General features: G+C 31.2%; 1 protein-coding gene across 1 annotated transcript in view; it reads left to right on the top strand.

Annotated features, from left to right (window-relative positions):
- Nucleotides 1-3755: 3755 nt before the first annotated feature.
- LOC143253450 (G protein-coupled receptor kinase 1-like) overlaps nucleotides 3756-18157 on the top strand; it is a 54235-nt gene continuing 39833 nt past the window's right edge. Inside the window, exons 1-7 of the mRNA XM_076507355.1 lie at nucleotides 3756-4695; nucleotides 8384-8460; nucleotides 8928-9001; nucleotides 13706-13807; nucleotides 14964-15038; nucleotides 16623-16684; nucleotides 17795-17846. Of these exons, the coding sequence (XP_076363470.1) occupies nucleotides 4583-4695; nucleotides 8384-8460; nucleotides 8928-9001; nucleotides 13706-13807; nucleotides 14964-15038; nucleotides 16623-16684; nucleotides 17795-17846 (555 nt within the window). The 5' untranslated portion in view covers nucleotides 3756-4582. The remainder of the gene's footprint in view (nucleotides 4696-8383; nucleotides 8461-8927; nucleotides 9002-13705; nucleotides 13808-14963; nucleotides 15039-16622; nucleotides 16685-17794; nucleotides 17847-18157) is intronic.

The raw sequence follows: 18157 nt of genomic DNA, 5'->3' as shown, positions 1-18157 counted from the left end.
TTGCTTCATTACGTAAGAACTCGAGAAATAGACAGTTAACTGTTACCGGCAATAACGTATTTAATTGTGTTTATGTTTCTAATACACTATTAAGTTCAACATAATTAAAAGTGTTTTGCTACTGATTTTCGTTTGTATTAAATGTCTGGTGCATCACGTTAAAGTGTCCAACAGTAGTCAGCAAGCATTGATGGATTCCAGTTGCCCTGATATCGTTTTCCCATTGTAGCAAAACTGAAGATTTCAATGAAACTGTACGTAATGGGCAAATTTAGATGTGATTTTCGTGATCAGCAGCCAAATATCTATAAGGAATACCCAACAGTTACTTGTTCATGTAACTTGAAGATTACGAGACTAGAAATCAACTATCAGGGTGTTGAGAGAAAAAGAAATGTAACACGTATACATATTTATTTCTTAGACTTTCATCTTCAAATAAAGTTGGCCTATTTTAAGTAATATTTGAATAGATTCAAAAGTGTTTCTAGAAACGTGCGCTTTTTTATTTTTAACCAATAAATTTTGTCGTTTATGTTAACTACGTATTGATCTAAAGATGGCGTAGTTTATTAGAATTTACATCTGTTTTTATATTCGTACATTCAGAATTTTAAATTTACATTTTTTGTCCGATATATATATTAGTGTACCTTCCTCCTCCTCCCCAGATGGACAGCTGTAAGTCAGCATACTTATAATACTAAAAATCGAGTTTTGATACTCTTGGTAGTCACAACATAAGTATTTCATCATGTAACTCTGTGCTTAGCAAGAAACAAACAAAATATATGTACCCCAATTTTTGGAATAAAACATGTTTAGTGTTGAGGTTCGTTACAAATGAAAAGGCTCTATACTCGACTTTTTTCTTTTGGTAAATTTACTAGAGTGGGAGGCAAGTTAACTTACAGGTGAAAACTTTGTTAGGCCTACATATTATATACTTTCTCCGGTGAGGGAGGCAAGATTATGGACATATAAAACTTTATTTGGCCTTCGAACTGTGTACCTTTTCAAGGGTGAAGGCATAGTGCACTTACTTGGCGCTTTCTGATGTAGTATGTACATGTCTTCTGCAAGCATACTATTTATCATACGTGTTGGCGTAGATACGGTATAATATTTAACAAGTGCTGTTATGGTAATATTTAAACTAGATTCTTTTTCTTTCGTTTTTTACGAAAACGTAAAGAAAATAAAAAAGGCATTTTGTTAACTTTCTCTGATGATGGTACTGTGTTAAAATGAAAAAAAAATATGAAGAGACAGTTTTTAGTATTTTTGGTTTTTTATGCATTATGTTGCACAAATTGTTTTGAACTAAATTGCCTCTAAGAAGCCAGAATCAGGGGGAACTGAAAATGATTAAAAACAAATAATAGTTATATACTATAAGGATACGCATAGCTAAAGTGGTAAAGAAATCTATACGCAATAGCATCTCGTTAGGTCGTGGTCAAATAAAGAATAGTATGTTTCGGTTATATGGAGAAATAATATGTGGCTTTTTTTCTTAACCCTAATATGATACAAAACATCTGAAATTTAAAAGTTCGTGATATTGTTTTGTTCCTTGACAGTCATACTGTTTCATCAAGTTTTAAATACCTTTTTTTTTTTACGCACGCACACAGAGACATGAAATTTGATCTCTCGTATTAGGGATTAACAACAGATTAAAGATACTACTGGACAACAGTAGAACTAGTAGTCACTACTAAGTTATTTTTGAATATTTGGTAAAAATAAGGCAAATTCTAATCTGTTTAGTTGTAATGAATTAATTTATTTGTTCTTTAATGCCTGTTAAAAATTACATTCATTCTGACGCATGTTATAAGTCTGGTTTCATAAACGTTTCAACAGAAATTCCTTCATAATGGTTGGTACCTTCGCCTAACTTACGTAGCTTCAATTGATAAACAAACACATATTTGTTTGTTTTTGAATTTCGCACAAAGCGACTCGAGGGCTATCTGTGCTAGCCGTCCCTAATTTAGTAGTGTAAAACTAGAGGGAAGCCAGCTAGTCATCACCACCCACCGCCAACTCTTGGGCTACTCTTTTACCAACGAATAGTGGGATTGACCGTCACATTATAACGCCCCCACGGCTGAAAGGGCGAGCATGTTTGGCGCGACAGGGATGCGAACCCGCGACCCTCAGATTACGAGTCGCGCGCCTTAACACGCTTGGCCATGCCGGGCCACGATAAATAAACACATAATTCACTGAGTAACTGAACAGCACAGTAGAACTAAAACATTTATAGAATGATTCACTGAATTTTCATTTGTCAAATACCATGAAATTTCTAGATTATTAATTATCATGAACTTTCTATGTATTTTACGACTACTTTTATAAACTTTCCAAATCTGACTTCATTATCCTGGTTAACAGCTCCCTCTGGCAAATTACTAAACTATAACATTGAAATTTGCAGCACTGTGCAAAAGTGTCCTAACACTTTTGAAAAATTAAATTTCAGGCTCCGCTCAAAGAATAATGGAAGGTAAATCACAGACGAAACATCAAACTTTTATTAATCTTCATACCTACTACGACAGAAACATGTTGAAAGTGGTTGAGTTCAACAAACTATTAATATTTTGTGTTTCCCCCTTTTTGCTTTAACAAATGCACTCAGTCTTTAATCAAATTGCTCTCTGGGATTTTACTCCAAATGTCTGTAATACAATCCCATAAAGGTTTCTCGGAAGTAACTTTTGATTTGTCAAGTTTTTGACCTATCAAGTTGCAGATCTGCTCAATCAAAGTTATTACTTCCTTACACTCTGCAAGATTTGATTCTCATTCTTGGAAAGTTTCGGTTTTTTCCCCGTTTACCTCGCTATTTATTTTATCCCATAGGTCTGATATTTGAAAATTTCACACTGGAATTTATACCTCTCTGAGTTGTATTTACCTCAATTTTAACATGAAAAGTAATGGCATTGTCTATAATCTTGGCTTATAATGTCGATAGTCCACATTGATCAATAGTTGATATCCTCATTAAACTCTAGATGTCATCTTCTTTCTCTTAAGATGCAATAACAATTACAAATTTATTTATTGATAAGAAGAAATACTTCATAAAATAACACAAACTAACATTCACACTCTTCTTTATTAAGAAATCAATATTATCGACGTAAAGTAAAAAGTTCATTTCTTTAAAAACAAATATTTCTCAGAAAGGACTGTGAAATTTTTATTTTTGATTAACGTTGACTTAAGATAACTCGCTGAGTGCTGCTACTCTTTAGGTGATCTCCAATTTCATTGTTTTCTGTTGCTTTTGTACACAAAAACAAAGTGTCACAGTATAGACAAGTAACACTATTCTTAGTCTCCCACTAGTACAGTGGCAAGTCTACGGATTTACAATTCTAAAATCAGCTGTTCGATTCCTCATCGGTGGACTCAGCAGATATCCTGATGTGGCTTTGCTACAAGAAAACGCATACACACACTATTCTTAAATGAAAGTTATGGCGTATGTGTAAATTTTGTTCACGTTAGAGTGCAAGTGCATTGAATTATTTTCTGTTTGAATGTCAATTCATCGTCTCCCACTGGTACAGCGGTACGTCTGAAGGGTTATAAACCTAAAATATTGGTTTCGAAGTCCATAATGCGTAAATCAATTTGTCATTTTAATAGAATTTTATATAAATCTGGCAGATATTTACAATTATCAATTAGAAAAGGGGTTTTGATCAAATTAATAACATATTATTATCACCAAAGAGGGCGTTTTGTGAGAATGGTGTTATCGCTTTTCTTTATCTCAAATGTTAGTGTTTTGATATTGAAGATGGTATTCTTTTTTGTATTGTTTTTGTTCAATGCTTGGATGCGTTGATTGTTCAAAACGCTCGTGTTTGTCTTTTTTGCAACAGTACCCTTGTATTTATGTACTATTTGTTTAGAATCCTTAAATCTCTTTGGTTGTGTCACTGAAGTTTTCATGTGTACGGTTGCTGAATTAGATAAGAATAGTACCAGAATAATACTGTTATTAACATTTACTGTAGGTTCTTGTAACGTTAATTACTAATAGTGATAGTTGTGTAGTGTACCCCTTGTCGGTGAAACCGTTAATCTTTGCAGTCGTAGATAATACAGAAAAGTAGATACAATACACTACGGGAGGGTTGCGTTCTTGTCCATGCGTAGTATTCGTACTTGGAGTTTACCTGGTTGTACCGGTAACGTGATTCCGGGTTATTGACAGAACGTATCCTATTCTCAGTGTCTTTGCTCGGAATAGGCTTAGCGTTGTTACTAATATTATTTATAAAACAAAGTTATCAAAGTATTGTGCCAATAATTTTTATTGAGCAAAACAGAACATAAAAATGCTCAATTTAATGCTATATTTAAAAAAATAATATGGTGGTTTTACATCGTGGTTGCTCTTTCCTCATCAGGAACTGTGTAAGTTACTGACTTGTAAATTTTGGCTTTGCCTTCAGGCACGAACTTCGTCTATACTATTGCCAAATTAAAAAGTTGTATACTTGTAGTTTTAACTTGAGAAATAAAAGGGTAGAGACAAGAAGCTGCAAAGATGGCTGATCTAGAAGCAGTTCTAGCAGATGTTAGTTATCTTATGGCAATGGAGAAGAGCAAGTCCACTCCAGCAGCCAGAGCAAGCAAAAAGATTATTTTACCAGATCCCAGGTGATTTTATTTTTTTACGTTTTGCACTTTATTGGTATCTGTTTAGTATAATATATTTTTAACCCACATTTTTGTGTGAAATATATTATTACAATAGATTTAATTTACCAGAATTAAAAAAAGAAGTTTAAACAGCTTGTTTGGTGTACTGTTTGCAATTTGCAAATAATTACATAAATAATTGTAATAATAATAAATTCAAAAATATTTTACATTTTGTATAGCAGTGATAACTCTATTAAAGATTATGTTCTACATATTAGTGGAAAAGAAAAAATGCTTGAAAGTTATAATTTGGTAATGAAAGTTGTCAGTGTCATAAAACTTGCATTTATTCATTGATTGAATAATTCACTAGTCCATTAACATTTTACCCTTGTAACATACATGAGTATCAAATGTTCTGTCAGCTTGTGAATACAATTAAAATGGCCAGTTTTTCTTTTCTTTTTTTTTTGTAAGAACAGAAGTCTTAAAAAATTGAAGAAATTACAATTTGTAAGTGATTCAAATGTTGCTGAAAGTTTAAAAAATTATTAAAACAACAGCATGTTTTAAGCTACAAATAGAATGTTTTCATTATTGTGCAAGGTGATCAGGAAGAGGAAAAATACTTCAAAAAAGTTAAAAAATAATAACTATGTACACTTGAAATATTTACTCATATACATGCAGAGTCCATTCATAATGTCTGTTGTACAATTGTTGCATAAGTTTTTTATATACTTCTGCTGAAAATTTTATTTTATTAGAAGTAATTTTGAACCACAGTGTGGTTTTGGCAAATATTTATGAATTTAAAGTAATTATAAAAGTTTAAAGCAGTGTTGCTTAATGATGAGAATGGCAGGCTAAAATAGAAACTGTGATGTGAAGTTAGACATGGAAAAGTATTGGTCAAGTAATTACTGTTATTTTTTTTATCTACCTTTTGAAACCCCTTTGATCTTTGCAGTATCTATTTAATGTTTGATAAAGAGGTATGATGGAAATATATACCAAGCTGTTTTTGTTGTAGGCTGGTAAGAGAATAATAATAATAATAATTACAATTGGATTATTTTGAGGTGATTTTCTCTTCCTTGTAAGTCTTAACATGTGTGCATTTTTATATGTTTACAGCCTTAGCAGTCAATAGTACAAGTTTCAAAGTGTTGATTGAATAGAATCTTTACTTTTTTGGGTTTTTTTTTTACCCAAAGGTTATATCATGGTTTTGTGTGATTCTGTGTAATCTGTATTAAGAACTAATGTTGTGATTTGTGGTTGAAATTTTGAAGAACTGGGCATGAAGTTTCTTAGGTTTTAAATCATAACTAAAGGTCCTGCATGGCCAGGTGGTTATGGCACTCGACTCACAATCCAAGTTCAAATCCCCATCACACCAATCATATTTGCCATTTCAACCATGGGAGCATTATAATGTGATAGTTAATCCCCTTATTTCATGGTAAAAGAATAGCCCAAGAGTTGGCAGTGGGTGGTGATGACTAGCTATCTTTCCTCTAATCTTACACTGCTAAATCAGGGATGGCTAGCACAGATAGCCCTCGTATAGCTTTGTGCAAAATTTAAAACAAATCAAACCAAACCAGTCCCATTATTTGTTGGTAAAAGAATAGCCAAAGAGTTGATGGTGGGTGGTGATGACTATTTGCCCTCTTGTCTTACATTGTTTAATTAGGGACAGCTAGTGCATATAGCCCTCATGTAGGGCACAAAATACAGAAACAAAAACAAACAATCATAATTAAAAACTCACCAGCTAATACCAACACACACCAACATTCTCTAATGTCTGATACTACAAGTATAAAAGGTATGGTTATGAAACCTGATGTCAGTCAGTAAATTGTGTGGTTGTTACAACTTGAGTTTTTAATCTTTCTGTGATTTAGTATATTATGTTAACTTATTTCAGTAATGATCATTTTGTAATAGACTATTTGTTAATTTTTTTTTCAATTTATAAGAGTAATATTTCTTTCACTTACAATTGAACTATATGAACCATTTATTAGACATAAAATAACCTGGAAATAAGCTTCAAGTTTATTCTTATAAATTGACAGTTGTTTTTCAAGGTGGTAATAAAATAAAAATAAATCTGTGTTGCCAGTATAGAAATATTGGAAACATGGCTACTTTCCATAAATGTTATAATGTGGAAAATAAGTATTTTTGTGTGGTATGTTTCTTAGGCATTGAAATAGAAATACTTTAGAACTGTCAAACTTCTGCTTCTAAAGCATACAAAATTCTTAAGTTTTACCATTTTTTAATTTCATTCATGATTTAACTTTGCCACTTGGTTACTGTTATTAAGTAGTTTATTTTAATTGGTTGTGAACTTGAAATAACTAGAATTAGTACAATGTTAATCTTGTGGTCCTGTAATAAGACTCATAATGTAAATAACACAGAAGCATATCTCCAAAACTAGTGGGTCAGGGTTCAAACTTGCAGAATAAATAGAATGTTTAAGTACCAGTTTTTCTAAAGTTTGGACATATTATTTTTATTAACAAGTGTAAAGTGTGTGGCTTTATATTTGCTACAACTAATGCACATATGTGTAAGAAACAAATGAAGTATGACTTTTCTAAAGGTTTAGCTTTGTTGAATTTTATAAGTAGACTCTGTTGGAACTGTCTCTTGGATTGCATGGGTGGGTAGGTAAGATCAAAGTAACTACTAATCAGTTTTACCCCACTGGTTGAGAAATTACTAATGTAACATTATGATAAATGTAAGGTTATGAATATAAGTTATCATAATATAGATTACACATGAAACATAGTTGGAAATCCTGTTAGTTATGTGGAAAGGAAGGAAAAAACTTTCTGCTTGTTAATGCAGTACCTTAGTATCATGTTGGAGGTTCTTTTCACTGCATCTTTTGCTCTGTCATCTTCATTGGATAAGAAAGTGTTCCTTGCATGAAAAAGGTTGCAGTCTCACACCAAGTGATGCCCCATCTGGCTACCCCTCTAGTGGGTGACTTCACAGGTTATCTCTTTCTGACATAGGATTTAAAAAAAAAAAAAAAAGAGTTAATCTTTGTAATTTCTTTATTTTCACTGACTCCCCTCCATCATTTTATTAGTGTAGTATTTCAGATGTGTGAGTGGTTAGTGTATGTTTTTAAAGTTCACATTTTACTCCCATCAAAATTTTGTTTTTGTTATACACTCACCTTACTAACCCCCCTCTTTCTCTCTACTTCTGTTGTGTGTGTGTTTTTTTGCCTCAATGAGAATGAGCTTTTTTTTCAGGTAATTGTGTTTATGGGCAATTACTGCATGTGGCTGATGTGTTGCTTGGCTGTTAATGGGGAGTTGTGTATATAATCTAACAATGATTACCTTATATGTAAGTGAAGTGCACATTAATATGTACAGAAGTGTGGGAGCTTTGTTCAAGGCTTGTTGTGTGCACAAAAATGCTTCTGGTGGTGGCACAAGGTAGTAACTCTTGTTTTTTAAAAGTTGAGTGTCTATATTAAATACATTTTTAGGTTAGGAAAATATAAGCTTTCAAATACTAAGAGGCCCTCTGTTGTCAGTTTCCTAAATTTATAACCAGTTCAATACAGTGTTATTGATATTACACTGGGATCCAAAGGTTGGTCTGTAAGGTATTATAATTTACAGTTTATGGAATAATAATTTTAATGTTTGTCTTACAGTGTACGAAGTGTTATGCACAAACACTTAGAGAAATTGGGAGAAATGACCTTTGACAAAATCTTCAACCAAAAATTAGGTGAGAAAAAGTTACAAGTCTTTAACTTGTATATTTATTAATTATGAAACCTGTTAAGACAACATGTAGTCAAATCAGTGGCAATGTAAAACTTTAAGCATCAGATGTTTTGAGTTATCTGTAAGAAATAGGGTTTTATAAGAAAAATAAATTAAATATTTTCAACACCAATAAATGAGTTTTAAAATCTGTGAAATGTTACCTTTAAAAGTTAGTTTTATCCTGTATGATCAAAGTTTTTGGTAAACTTTCTTGTCTGATTTCTCAAATAGAATCCACAAAATTGCTATTAAAGAGAATATTATTTGAGCTTCAAACTCATAGATGTTTTCAAAGTAACTGTTGATATCAAGAGATGAATTTGAAAACTCATATTTCAGGGTGAAAATGTAAAAACATCAATGTTTTTAATCTTGAGTACAATATTTTGACCAAAATGTCACTGTTTGCCTTTTTGGTATTTTTAGGATATCTTCTCTTCAAGGAATTTTGTGAAATGCTGACTGACGAACCAATACCTCAACTTAAATTTTATGAGGAGGTGAATACATATTTTTTAAGTCTTATGTAAAGTGTTCTGCTTACCAGTATTCTTTTTTAAATGTTATAATGTGAAGAAAAGGAAAATGTATTTTGTTATTAAAACAATGAAGTTGAGAAACATTTTAGTAAAATAGGTGAAGCTTTAATCATACTAAAATAAAATTCCTTAAACAGTACTTTGTCATTTTTCATGGCTTTTTTTTTTAATTTATCACATGAAACTTTATCTTCTCAGGTTAGAATTTCACTGCCTAATTAATTATTTAGCTTTTTGTGTTTTGTTGGTTCTTTGAAATGAATATTTTAATGAGCAAAAACATAAAGCAAAATAAAATGTGGACCTCATCAATTGTGAATAGTACAAACACAAGTTCATAAATGGGGGTTAAAAGTTATTTTGTGTGCTATTACTACTGTCTTGTCAGTGATACAGTTTATAGGCCTGAGACAGTTTGTGTAAAATGTAGTTCTGGCAACTTTTAATTTGTGATTTTGAACAATTTATGTCTTTCATATTGTAATTTGTTGTTAAATCATCCAAAAGCTTTTCTCTTAAAGCCATGTTGATATTATTCAGGGGTGTTAATTGTGCAGTAATAAAGAGAGTGGAAGCTGTTTCTTAACATTTTCAACATGGCCTTGGTTTCTAGGACTAACCTTGTAATCATTTTTTTGCTTGTTATAGTTTTCATGCTATTACTTTCAAATTAGTGAGCATTTGTTCATGAAATTTGGCACATTATCAGTAAACATTACAATGCTTTCATATGTAAAATATCAGATATTGTTGTTAAGTCTTAAGGTTTTTAAAACAATGTTTTTTTACATGCTTTTTTCTTTTTTCGTGTTGCCTATTCAACATGCAAAGTGATTTTCATTTTAAGATTAAAAATACTTTTATGCATCAGAAAATTTTCAAATTTCACAAGTGAAATCTTTATAACAACCAGATAATTATCAAACATATCTATAAAAAACTTTATATTTTATCTGTTATTCTTTACTAACAAATTTATGTGCAGGTTTGGTCAATTTGACCAAATGTTTTATCACCATAAAAATTAGAAAATAATTTTTTTTGTTCTAGAATACTACAGATTTTACCACAAAAACACAAATGTTTAGACTAAATATCTTAAAATCTCACAACTTTATACATTTAAATATACCTGTTATATCTATTATATTGATCTTTCAACTATGCTTGGCTACTAATACAGAAGTTACAATAAGGTGGCACACATGTACTCATGTTACCTTATCCAATAATATGAAATTAGGCTTTACAAAGTGCCTTATCTTGACTGTGTTTTATTGGACTAGTATTTTGTAACATAGTCACATTTAAAATATTTATGTATATAAATTATTACTATTTACAGATCATTTACTGAAAACATATAACATTAATTAAAGAAGTAAAACAATTGCCTCTTCTAGTTAAGATGACCTTTGAACACCATTTGCTGCTTGTTGTAGGTTGCTAAGCCTTATAAAATTTTGCATGTGGAGGATGTGAAATGAAATAATTTGTTTTAGGTTTTATATACATATTTAAAATATCAAAAATCATAAATTACTGTAATGATAGCATGAAATTCCACTATAATTTATTAAGCTTGGTAACTAAGCTGTATTTAGATCTGAAAAACATATTTCGAGCAGACTAAAAATTTAACCTATCAGTGTGAAGTGTTGTATTGAAGAATAAGATGACATAGTAATACTTGAAAATGGTCACTAGGAGGACATTCTAAGCTTTTGATTGGTTATTTACATGTCATAGACTGAAGCAAGTGTATTCATCTTTATGACTTTGGAATTTAGCTGAAGTGTATTTTTCATACGCTACCAGACGGTGATCAGGTGCTTGAAGATTTGAGATTTGCTAATGTTACCCCTATTTTTAAAAGGGCAATAAAAGTTGTCTTGGAAAGTACAGACCGGTTAGTCTTATTTTTGTAGCAGAAAGAAATTCTGAAGTGTGATGAAAATAGTCTGGCAAAGTCATCTTGGAAAACATGATATCCTTAAAGAAAATAAATATGGATTCACTTAAAATAAATCTTCCTGGTTAATCTGTTAACTTTTGTTTTGGAGATTTTATTGGATGATGGAAAGGGTGTGCACGTACTGCACTTAGATTTTTAAAAAAACTTTGGACAAAGTTCCAGTTAAAATAGTCAGATAAAATCTCACCAGTTTTGGACTGGGAAAAAGTCTCACTGGTGCCTAACTTTGTTTGAAAGTGATAGCAACCATATTTTAAACCAAACAATGGTAATATTATAAGTGTTAAATTAAGAATAACAAGAAATACTGTTCTTGAACAGTAGTTCTTGTCAAAAGTAATTGTGCCACCTTGCAATGAATAAAGTCTATACACATTCAGTTAATAATTTTTTTCTGAAATTAATGAAGCACTATTATTAATCATTATTTACTTTTTAACAATAGCTTTTTTATAGATTGACAAGTAACTGTTACTTATCTCTCTGCACTACTAAGTGCTATTATCTTGTGTGACTATTGTGGAATTTCTCAAATATGTCACAAGCCTTGAACAAATTCTCACCCTAACATAACACAGTAGCCTTTCATCAGTAGGAGGGCAACAATAACTTCCATGTGCATTAACCCATGTGAGCATTAGGATGTGATCACAGGCTTATACTTTCATCACCACTGCTTGTTTTCAGATATATATTGTTCCATGCATTTTGAGTTTCTAGTCCTTTTGATCAAATGACTTTATTAAATGCTGTATTGTTATTGTCCCTATTCCACTTTTGTTCCATTCACCCATAGCAAGGCTGTTTTCGCAAACAACTCTACCGCCTCCTTGCGCTACTTCAAATAGTAATTGCAGCATACAAAACAAAATGTTCTGGGTCTCAGACATTCCTTTTTAAGCACTTTCTTTAACCATTTCAAATATGATCTTTTCTATTCATGGAACTGACATTCAGTAGTTATCTCAAGCTCACTTAGTAGAGCAAGTACTTTACATGTGACAAGTCTTTGATTTCACTTAATGGTGGGGTACCATAAATATTGGGCATGTATTCCATTATCATAATTGTTTAGATATATGGTGAACCATAGTATAATGACATATTCATTGCTGATGTTTTTCAGACATGATGTTACCACTATTGTACATCAGGTGATTGCTTTTCTTCTGTGTATATCCTCTTTGGTTCATATCATTTGTTGTTCAGTTTCATTCTTGTCTGTGGAAACAACCTTTCCTGTGGATGATTTTGGCTATCTCTTCTACTGACAGCCTTTGCTTTTGGCTATTTCATTCTTGAGGAGGAACAGGTACCTTCTTTTTGTGTTTGTTATGTTCATATCTCCATTATGTGACTTTGTGTCACTTTTGCTTTTATATCATAATGACTCTTGGGTTGCTTTACTTCAAAGGCCTTCATCTGCTCATGTTCATTATTAACGTCTTCCTATCTTTCTCATCTTCATAACTCCTTTTATGTGGCCTAAGTTCATGACCCTTTAATACTTCTTGAACTCCAATCACTTTTGTCCTTTCCCTTTGCTCAGAGTGTTCCTCTTTTCTGCAATCTGTTTGAGATGTTTCAAACCTTATAAAAGTTTCAGTGTTTTTATTCCAAAATGATTTGATTTTTTTTTTTTACCAAGTTGTTACCTTGTTCATATTTGAGAGGAAATAATATTGCATATTCGTGACATTGATATCTCTCTGTGTAAGGTAATTACGTAGCAGCATGTCTAACTTTAAAGATCCCTCTTTCATTTTTCAGGTTCACTGATTAGAAGGTTTTAGGAATTTATTTACTGTAACTTAATATAGAACATTTAGTAGGAGGCTGTGATTACCAGATTAACCAAATATGCATGGGCTCAGTTTGTTGGATTGGCTCCATGTGGGAAAAAAGATGTTAGCTGTGGTTCCAAATGTACACCATTTATCTACACGAAAGGGTGGTAGGCATTTAGTAAAATGTATGAGTTTGTTGTACACAAACAATCAGATGTGTGTTACCGACATATTTGTATTTTTGTAACTTGACTCGAATGGTGACAAGTCAGAGTGAAAGGTGATTTTTCTCTGAAGGATAAAAATACTATTGTTTGTTGAACAGTTTTGCACTGGTATAACCTTTAGAAACTCTGAAGTGCATTTATACAGGTTTTTGTCCCATTAACCTTGTGTATTATATGTGATATTTATTCTTCTCTTCAATGAACTGTTGCTAAATCATCAATGTAGGATAAAGTTAATAGCTTATAACTTTGACATTAAATACGTGATGCTGCTTTGAGTGGTATCTTATAAAAGGTTAGGACTTATGCACTTTAATCCCTATTTGTGTATGTAGGGCTAATGATCAAATGCTACTTGTTTATAGGAAATAACATGCTCTAGTTGTACATTTGTTGTATTTCATTACATATATTTCATTTCTACATATAAGTAAAACACATCCTTTTGTGTCAGTATGTGTAATTATACCATGCAGTTTCTTTGAATATATTGTTTGTAAACTTTCTTATGTAATGTGGCCTTGCATGAGAAGCCTGTATCTGTTTATAAAACCTCAACAGCTGTTTGAATTGTGTTGATTTGCTGTGCTAAATAATAACAAATGTGTTGTGATATCCTGTGAAGGGAAATATTGTAGATCCATTTTTTAATTTTTTAAAAATTTTATTGTTATAGATCAAGAGATATGAGAAGTTGGATACTGTGGAAGAAAGACGACAAGCAGCCAGAGAGTTGTACGATAACTTCATTATGAAGGAGCTTTTGTGTCACTCCCACGTAAGTAAATGTGATTGTTTCTATATCTCGTGTCTTCTGGTTTTTGAAACCTTTAACAATAGGAAGTAAAGTTCTACTTAATATTGCTATAGTTATTGTGTCTCATTTTTATAGCTTGTTACCCCAGGAACATTTTAAAAATTCAGTATATTTTGTTTAATTTTAATGTTTTGTTGTGTTTTTTTAAAAATGTTTTGGTTATAATATAATTAATCAGAGGTTGGGATTTGCTGTTTCCAATGCAATCTTTTCTCATGATTTTGTTTATTCATTTAACTTTATTTAGATATAAGTTATTTATTTTCACTAAAATAAATATATATATATATGTATATAGAACAACACTGTGCAATAAACTTTATTTGAAAGTATAGGCAAAACAATGTTTACTTTACATAGTAACATTTTAAAAAACAAATTACAAATGACTCTACATTGTTTTGGTATATTTTGTCACTGTCATTAGGAATAAATATCCATGTGGCCACAAGTTTGTATATGAGAATAGTCAGACTTGCTGTATTTCATTGTGGTGACATGAACACATGTGCTGAATTTTAGAGGGAAATATTAAATACTCATCTTTTAATTTTTTTAAATATTTTACTATGTGATGTAAATGTTGCAGTGTGTATATTTTTAAACAAGCAATACCTTGTTGTGGTGCAGTAGGTAAAACTGAATAATGTTCTATACAACTTCTCAGTTAAATATAACTTGACTTTGTATAATTATAAACAGTATGTAGCTTTGTGTGTACTACATTTGTCTGGAGTTCACATATTAATGATATTTCAGTGTCAATACGTTATATAACACAAACACTGAAACATTGTCTATCTTAGAACTTCATGCAACTGCAGTTTGTATAAGACTGAGCATCGGTACTGTCTCTTTACCTTAACATTTAAGAAAAGAATCTAGCTTTGTATCTTAGCATTTAAGAAACAGCAGTATTAGTTTAAAATAGTCGTGGATAATACATATTTATTTTAGAGAATTTGCTCAGGAGAATGATAAATAAAGTACTACAATATTTTCTCCATAATTCTGTTCTTTCAACATTATATTTTAGGTTAACTTAATGGAATAATGTTTGTATCCTAAGTTTTTATACTTGATGTGTTGGGGAAAAAATAGTTTTTATGATCTTCAGAATTATTCCAAAGAAGCAATCAGCCATGTCCAGAAATACCTCATGAAAAATGAAGTTCCCGTCAATTTATTTCAGGTTAGGATAAAGTTTTATATAACTTGCCCAATGTAGACAAGCTTTGGTATTACCTTCTACACATGAATTTTGTGATAGTTTTGCTTATTTAGAAGTTGAATTAAATTAGTTAAATATGTTGATCTGTCCCTAGTTTTCTTTAAACTCTGTTGTTTTCCTTTTACTAATTAAAAATTACACTATGTAACAAAATTTTTACTTTTTCTTGTTACTGGGCAGAAGGTGTTATTTCTCAATTGTTTATGTCTAAAGTAAATGAAAAAGACCTATTTTTCTCTTCAAACTTTGCTTTTGTGACCTGGGTAATGAAATTTTCAAATTTTCCCATTTTCCAGAACATTCCAGGTAGATTCAGTACTGAGTAGCTGATAGAGAATTTTTTCAAACTTACAAGAATCTTCTAGAATGGTGTAGAACTTGAGAGAATTTTCTAGAACTTTTCATAGTAATATATATATATATATACTCAGGGGCTCATCACTTAGGTTAGTTCTGGCTGCCTAAGTGAACACATAGACCAATCTGATTTTATCAGAGATGGCATCAAGAAGCTGCAACAATTCTCCAAATGCATTCTGCTATGTATGTGGCCAATTTATCAAGACAAGAGCAAAAAAGTACTTTGTGACAGCATCTACTAAAATGTGTGAAGCTTACAAAATCCTGGAGTGCACAGAATTCCCCAAGAAGCTCAGTAGGAAGGAAAAAAAGCTTGAGGCAGCTTTGTCGCAGTGGTTTGGGGCCTCTTGGTCAATCACAAGGCTGTAAATTATGTGGAACTTGTTGAGGCTCTGGTGAAGAACTGTAGTAAAATGGGCTGCAGGATGCCCCTGAAAGTCCATAACCTTGGCATTCATCTTGATAAATTGAAGGAAGACATGGGAAGCATACTCAGAGGAGCAAAGTGAGTGCTTCTTCCAAGATATACTGAAATTTGAACACCACTATCAAGGAACATATAATGAAAACATGATGGGAGACTATATTTGGGGGCTGATACATGAAAGTGATTTACATTACAGTCACAAATCTCAAAAAACTACTCACTTCTAAACACTTTTGTATAACTTGAGTATAAATACATGTAAATCTTGGTTCATATGTTGTTTTATTCAGACCTTATGTAAATGAAAATGTGCAAATTTGCCCATTTTTACATAGAAAATAGGCTAACTTCTAAATTTCATTATCCAGTTCACAAAAGCAAGGTTTTGAGGAAGTAATGGCCATTTTCTGTACTTTTGCAACACAAGGAATTAAGAAATAACTTACTATCCAGGTACAAAATTTGTGTTGCACAGTGTAATTTACTTCTGACATTTCTGCTTCGTTGGATTTATTTTGTTGTTTTTTTCCAGTCATTTGTTAAAGTTGCAGTTAAAAAACAAATTAGATGATGAAATGTATATTAGAAGCTGAATGTTTTGTTTCATATTCAATAGGAAAAATATATATACATCCCAGAAATAATTTGAAAACATACAAACTTATGAAATAACATCCGACTTGGCCAATAGTAATCTGAAGTCTTTCAGGTAATTGAGATACCTTTTTTGTTAATCTTTATTTGCTTACATTCTACAGCCATACATAGAAGAAGTCTTCCGTCATTTGAGAGGAGACTTATTTCAGAGGTTTGTAGAAAGGTATGTTTATGATTGTAATACATTATAGTGGGATAGAAAGATAATTACACTCTTCTCTGTCATGTTGGTGATATGGTTATCATAGAGAATATAATTACATTATTCTATTGTCATGTCAGTGATATGTATGTCAGTGATATGTATGTCGTAGAGAATATAATTACATTCTATTATCATGTTTGTGATATGGATATCATAAAGAATATAATTATATTGTTCTGTTGTCATATCAGTGATATGTATATCGTAGAGAATATAATTAAATTATTCTGTTGTCATGCTGGTGATATGTATATCATAGAAAATATAATTACATTATTCTGTTGTTGTATTTGTGATATGGACATCACAAAGAATATAATTACATTACTCTATTGTCATGTTAGTGATATGTATATAATGGAAAGTATAATTACATTATTGTCATGTCAGAGATATGCATATTGTTGAGAATATAATTACGCTATTCTGTTGTCATGTCAGTGATATGAATATCATTGAGAATAAAATTACATTTTTCTATTGTCATCTAAGTGATATGTATACTGTAGATAATATAATTATATTTTTCTATTCTTATGTCAGTGATATGCATATTGTAGAGAATATAATTCCATTGTATTGTCATGTCAGTGATATGTATATCATAGAGAATATAATTACACTATTCTATTGTGATGTTTGTGATATAGACATCATGAATAATATAATTACATTATTCTCTTGTCATGTTTGTGATGTGTTTATCGTAGAGAATATAATTACATTATTCTGTTGTCATGTTTGTGATATGTACATCATAAAGAATATAATTACATTATTCTCTGTCATTTCACAGAGATTTTAGTTACATTATTCTGTTGTCATGTTGATGGTATGTGTGCCATGAGAATACAGTGGGATTTTCTTAAATAACTAATAACTAGAAATATATAATGAGTCCATAAAAGTCAAGTGTTCTTGAACTGCATTTAGTGGTATTTCAGTGTGGTTTACTGATGCTATTACCATATGTAATCATGTTACTTGTTTTGTGGTACATTGTAATGTGCTGAAACTAATATAAATAAGTTTCTTCTAAAATTACAGAGATGTGTATTTTCTTTACAGTGAAAAATATACAAGATTCTGCCAGTGGAAGAACTTGGAATTAAATATTCAGGTTAGTGTCCTGCATGTTTCTTAATTTTTTAAGTACATTCTATTATAGTAATTTTGTCATTTAAGCTGCACATGTTTTTATTGGATTTTGTTATTTCTTCTCGGTCTGGGGGTTAGGGCACTTGACTAAATCATCTGAAGCTCGTAGAATTGCAGCTTGTTGTCAAGTGTAACAATCTTTCAGGTGTGGGAGCATTATAATGAGATGGTTAATTACTATTCATTGGTAAAGGGTAGCATAAGAATTGGTGGTAAGAAATATTGTCAAGTTGCCTTCTCTGTAGACTATCACTTCAAAATTCTGAATGACTG

Source organism: Tachypleus tridentatus, chromosome 6 (assembly GCF_004210375.1).
Source record: "Tachypleus tridentatus isolate NWPU-2018 chromosome 6, ASM421037v1, whole genome shotgun sequence".
NCBI lineage: Eukaryota > Metazoa > Arthropoda > Merostomata > Xiphosura > Limulidae > Tachypleus > Tachypleus tridentatus.
This window is presented reverse-complemented; position numbering and strand designations above follow the sequence as displayed.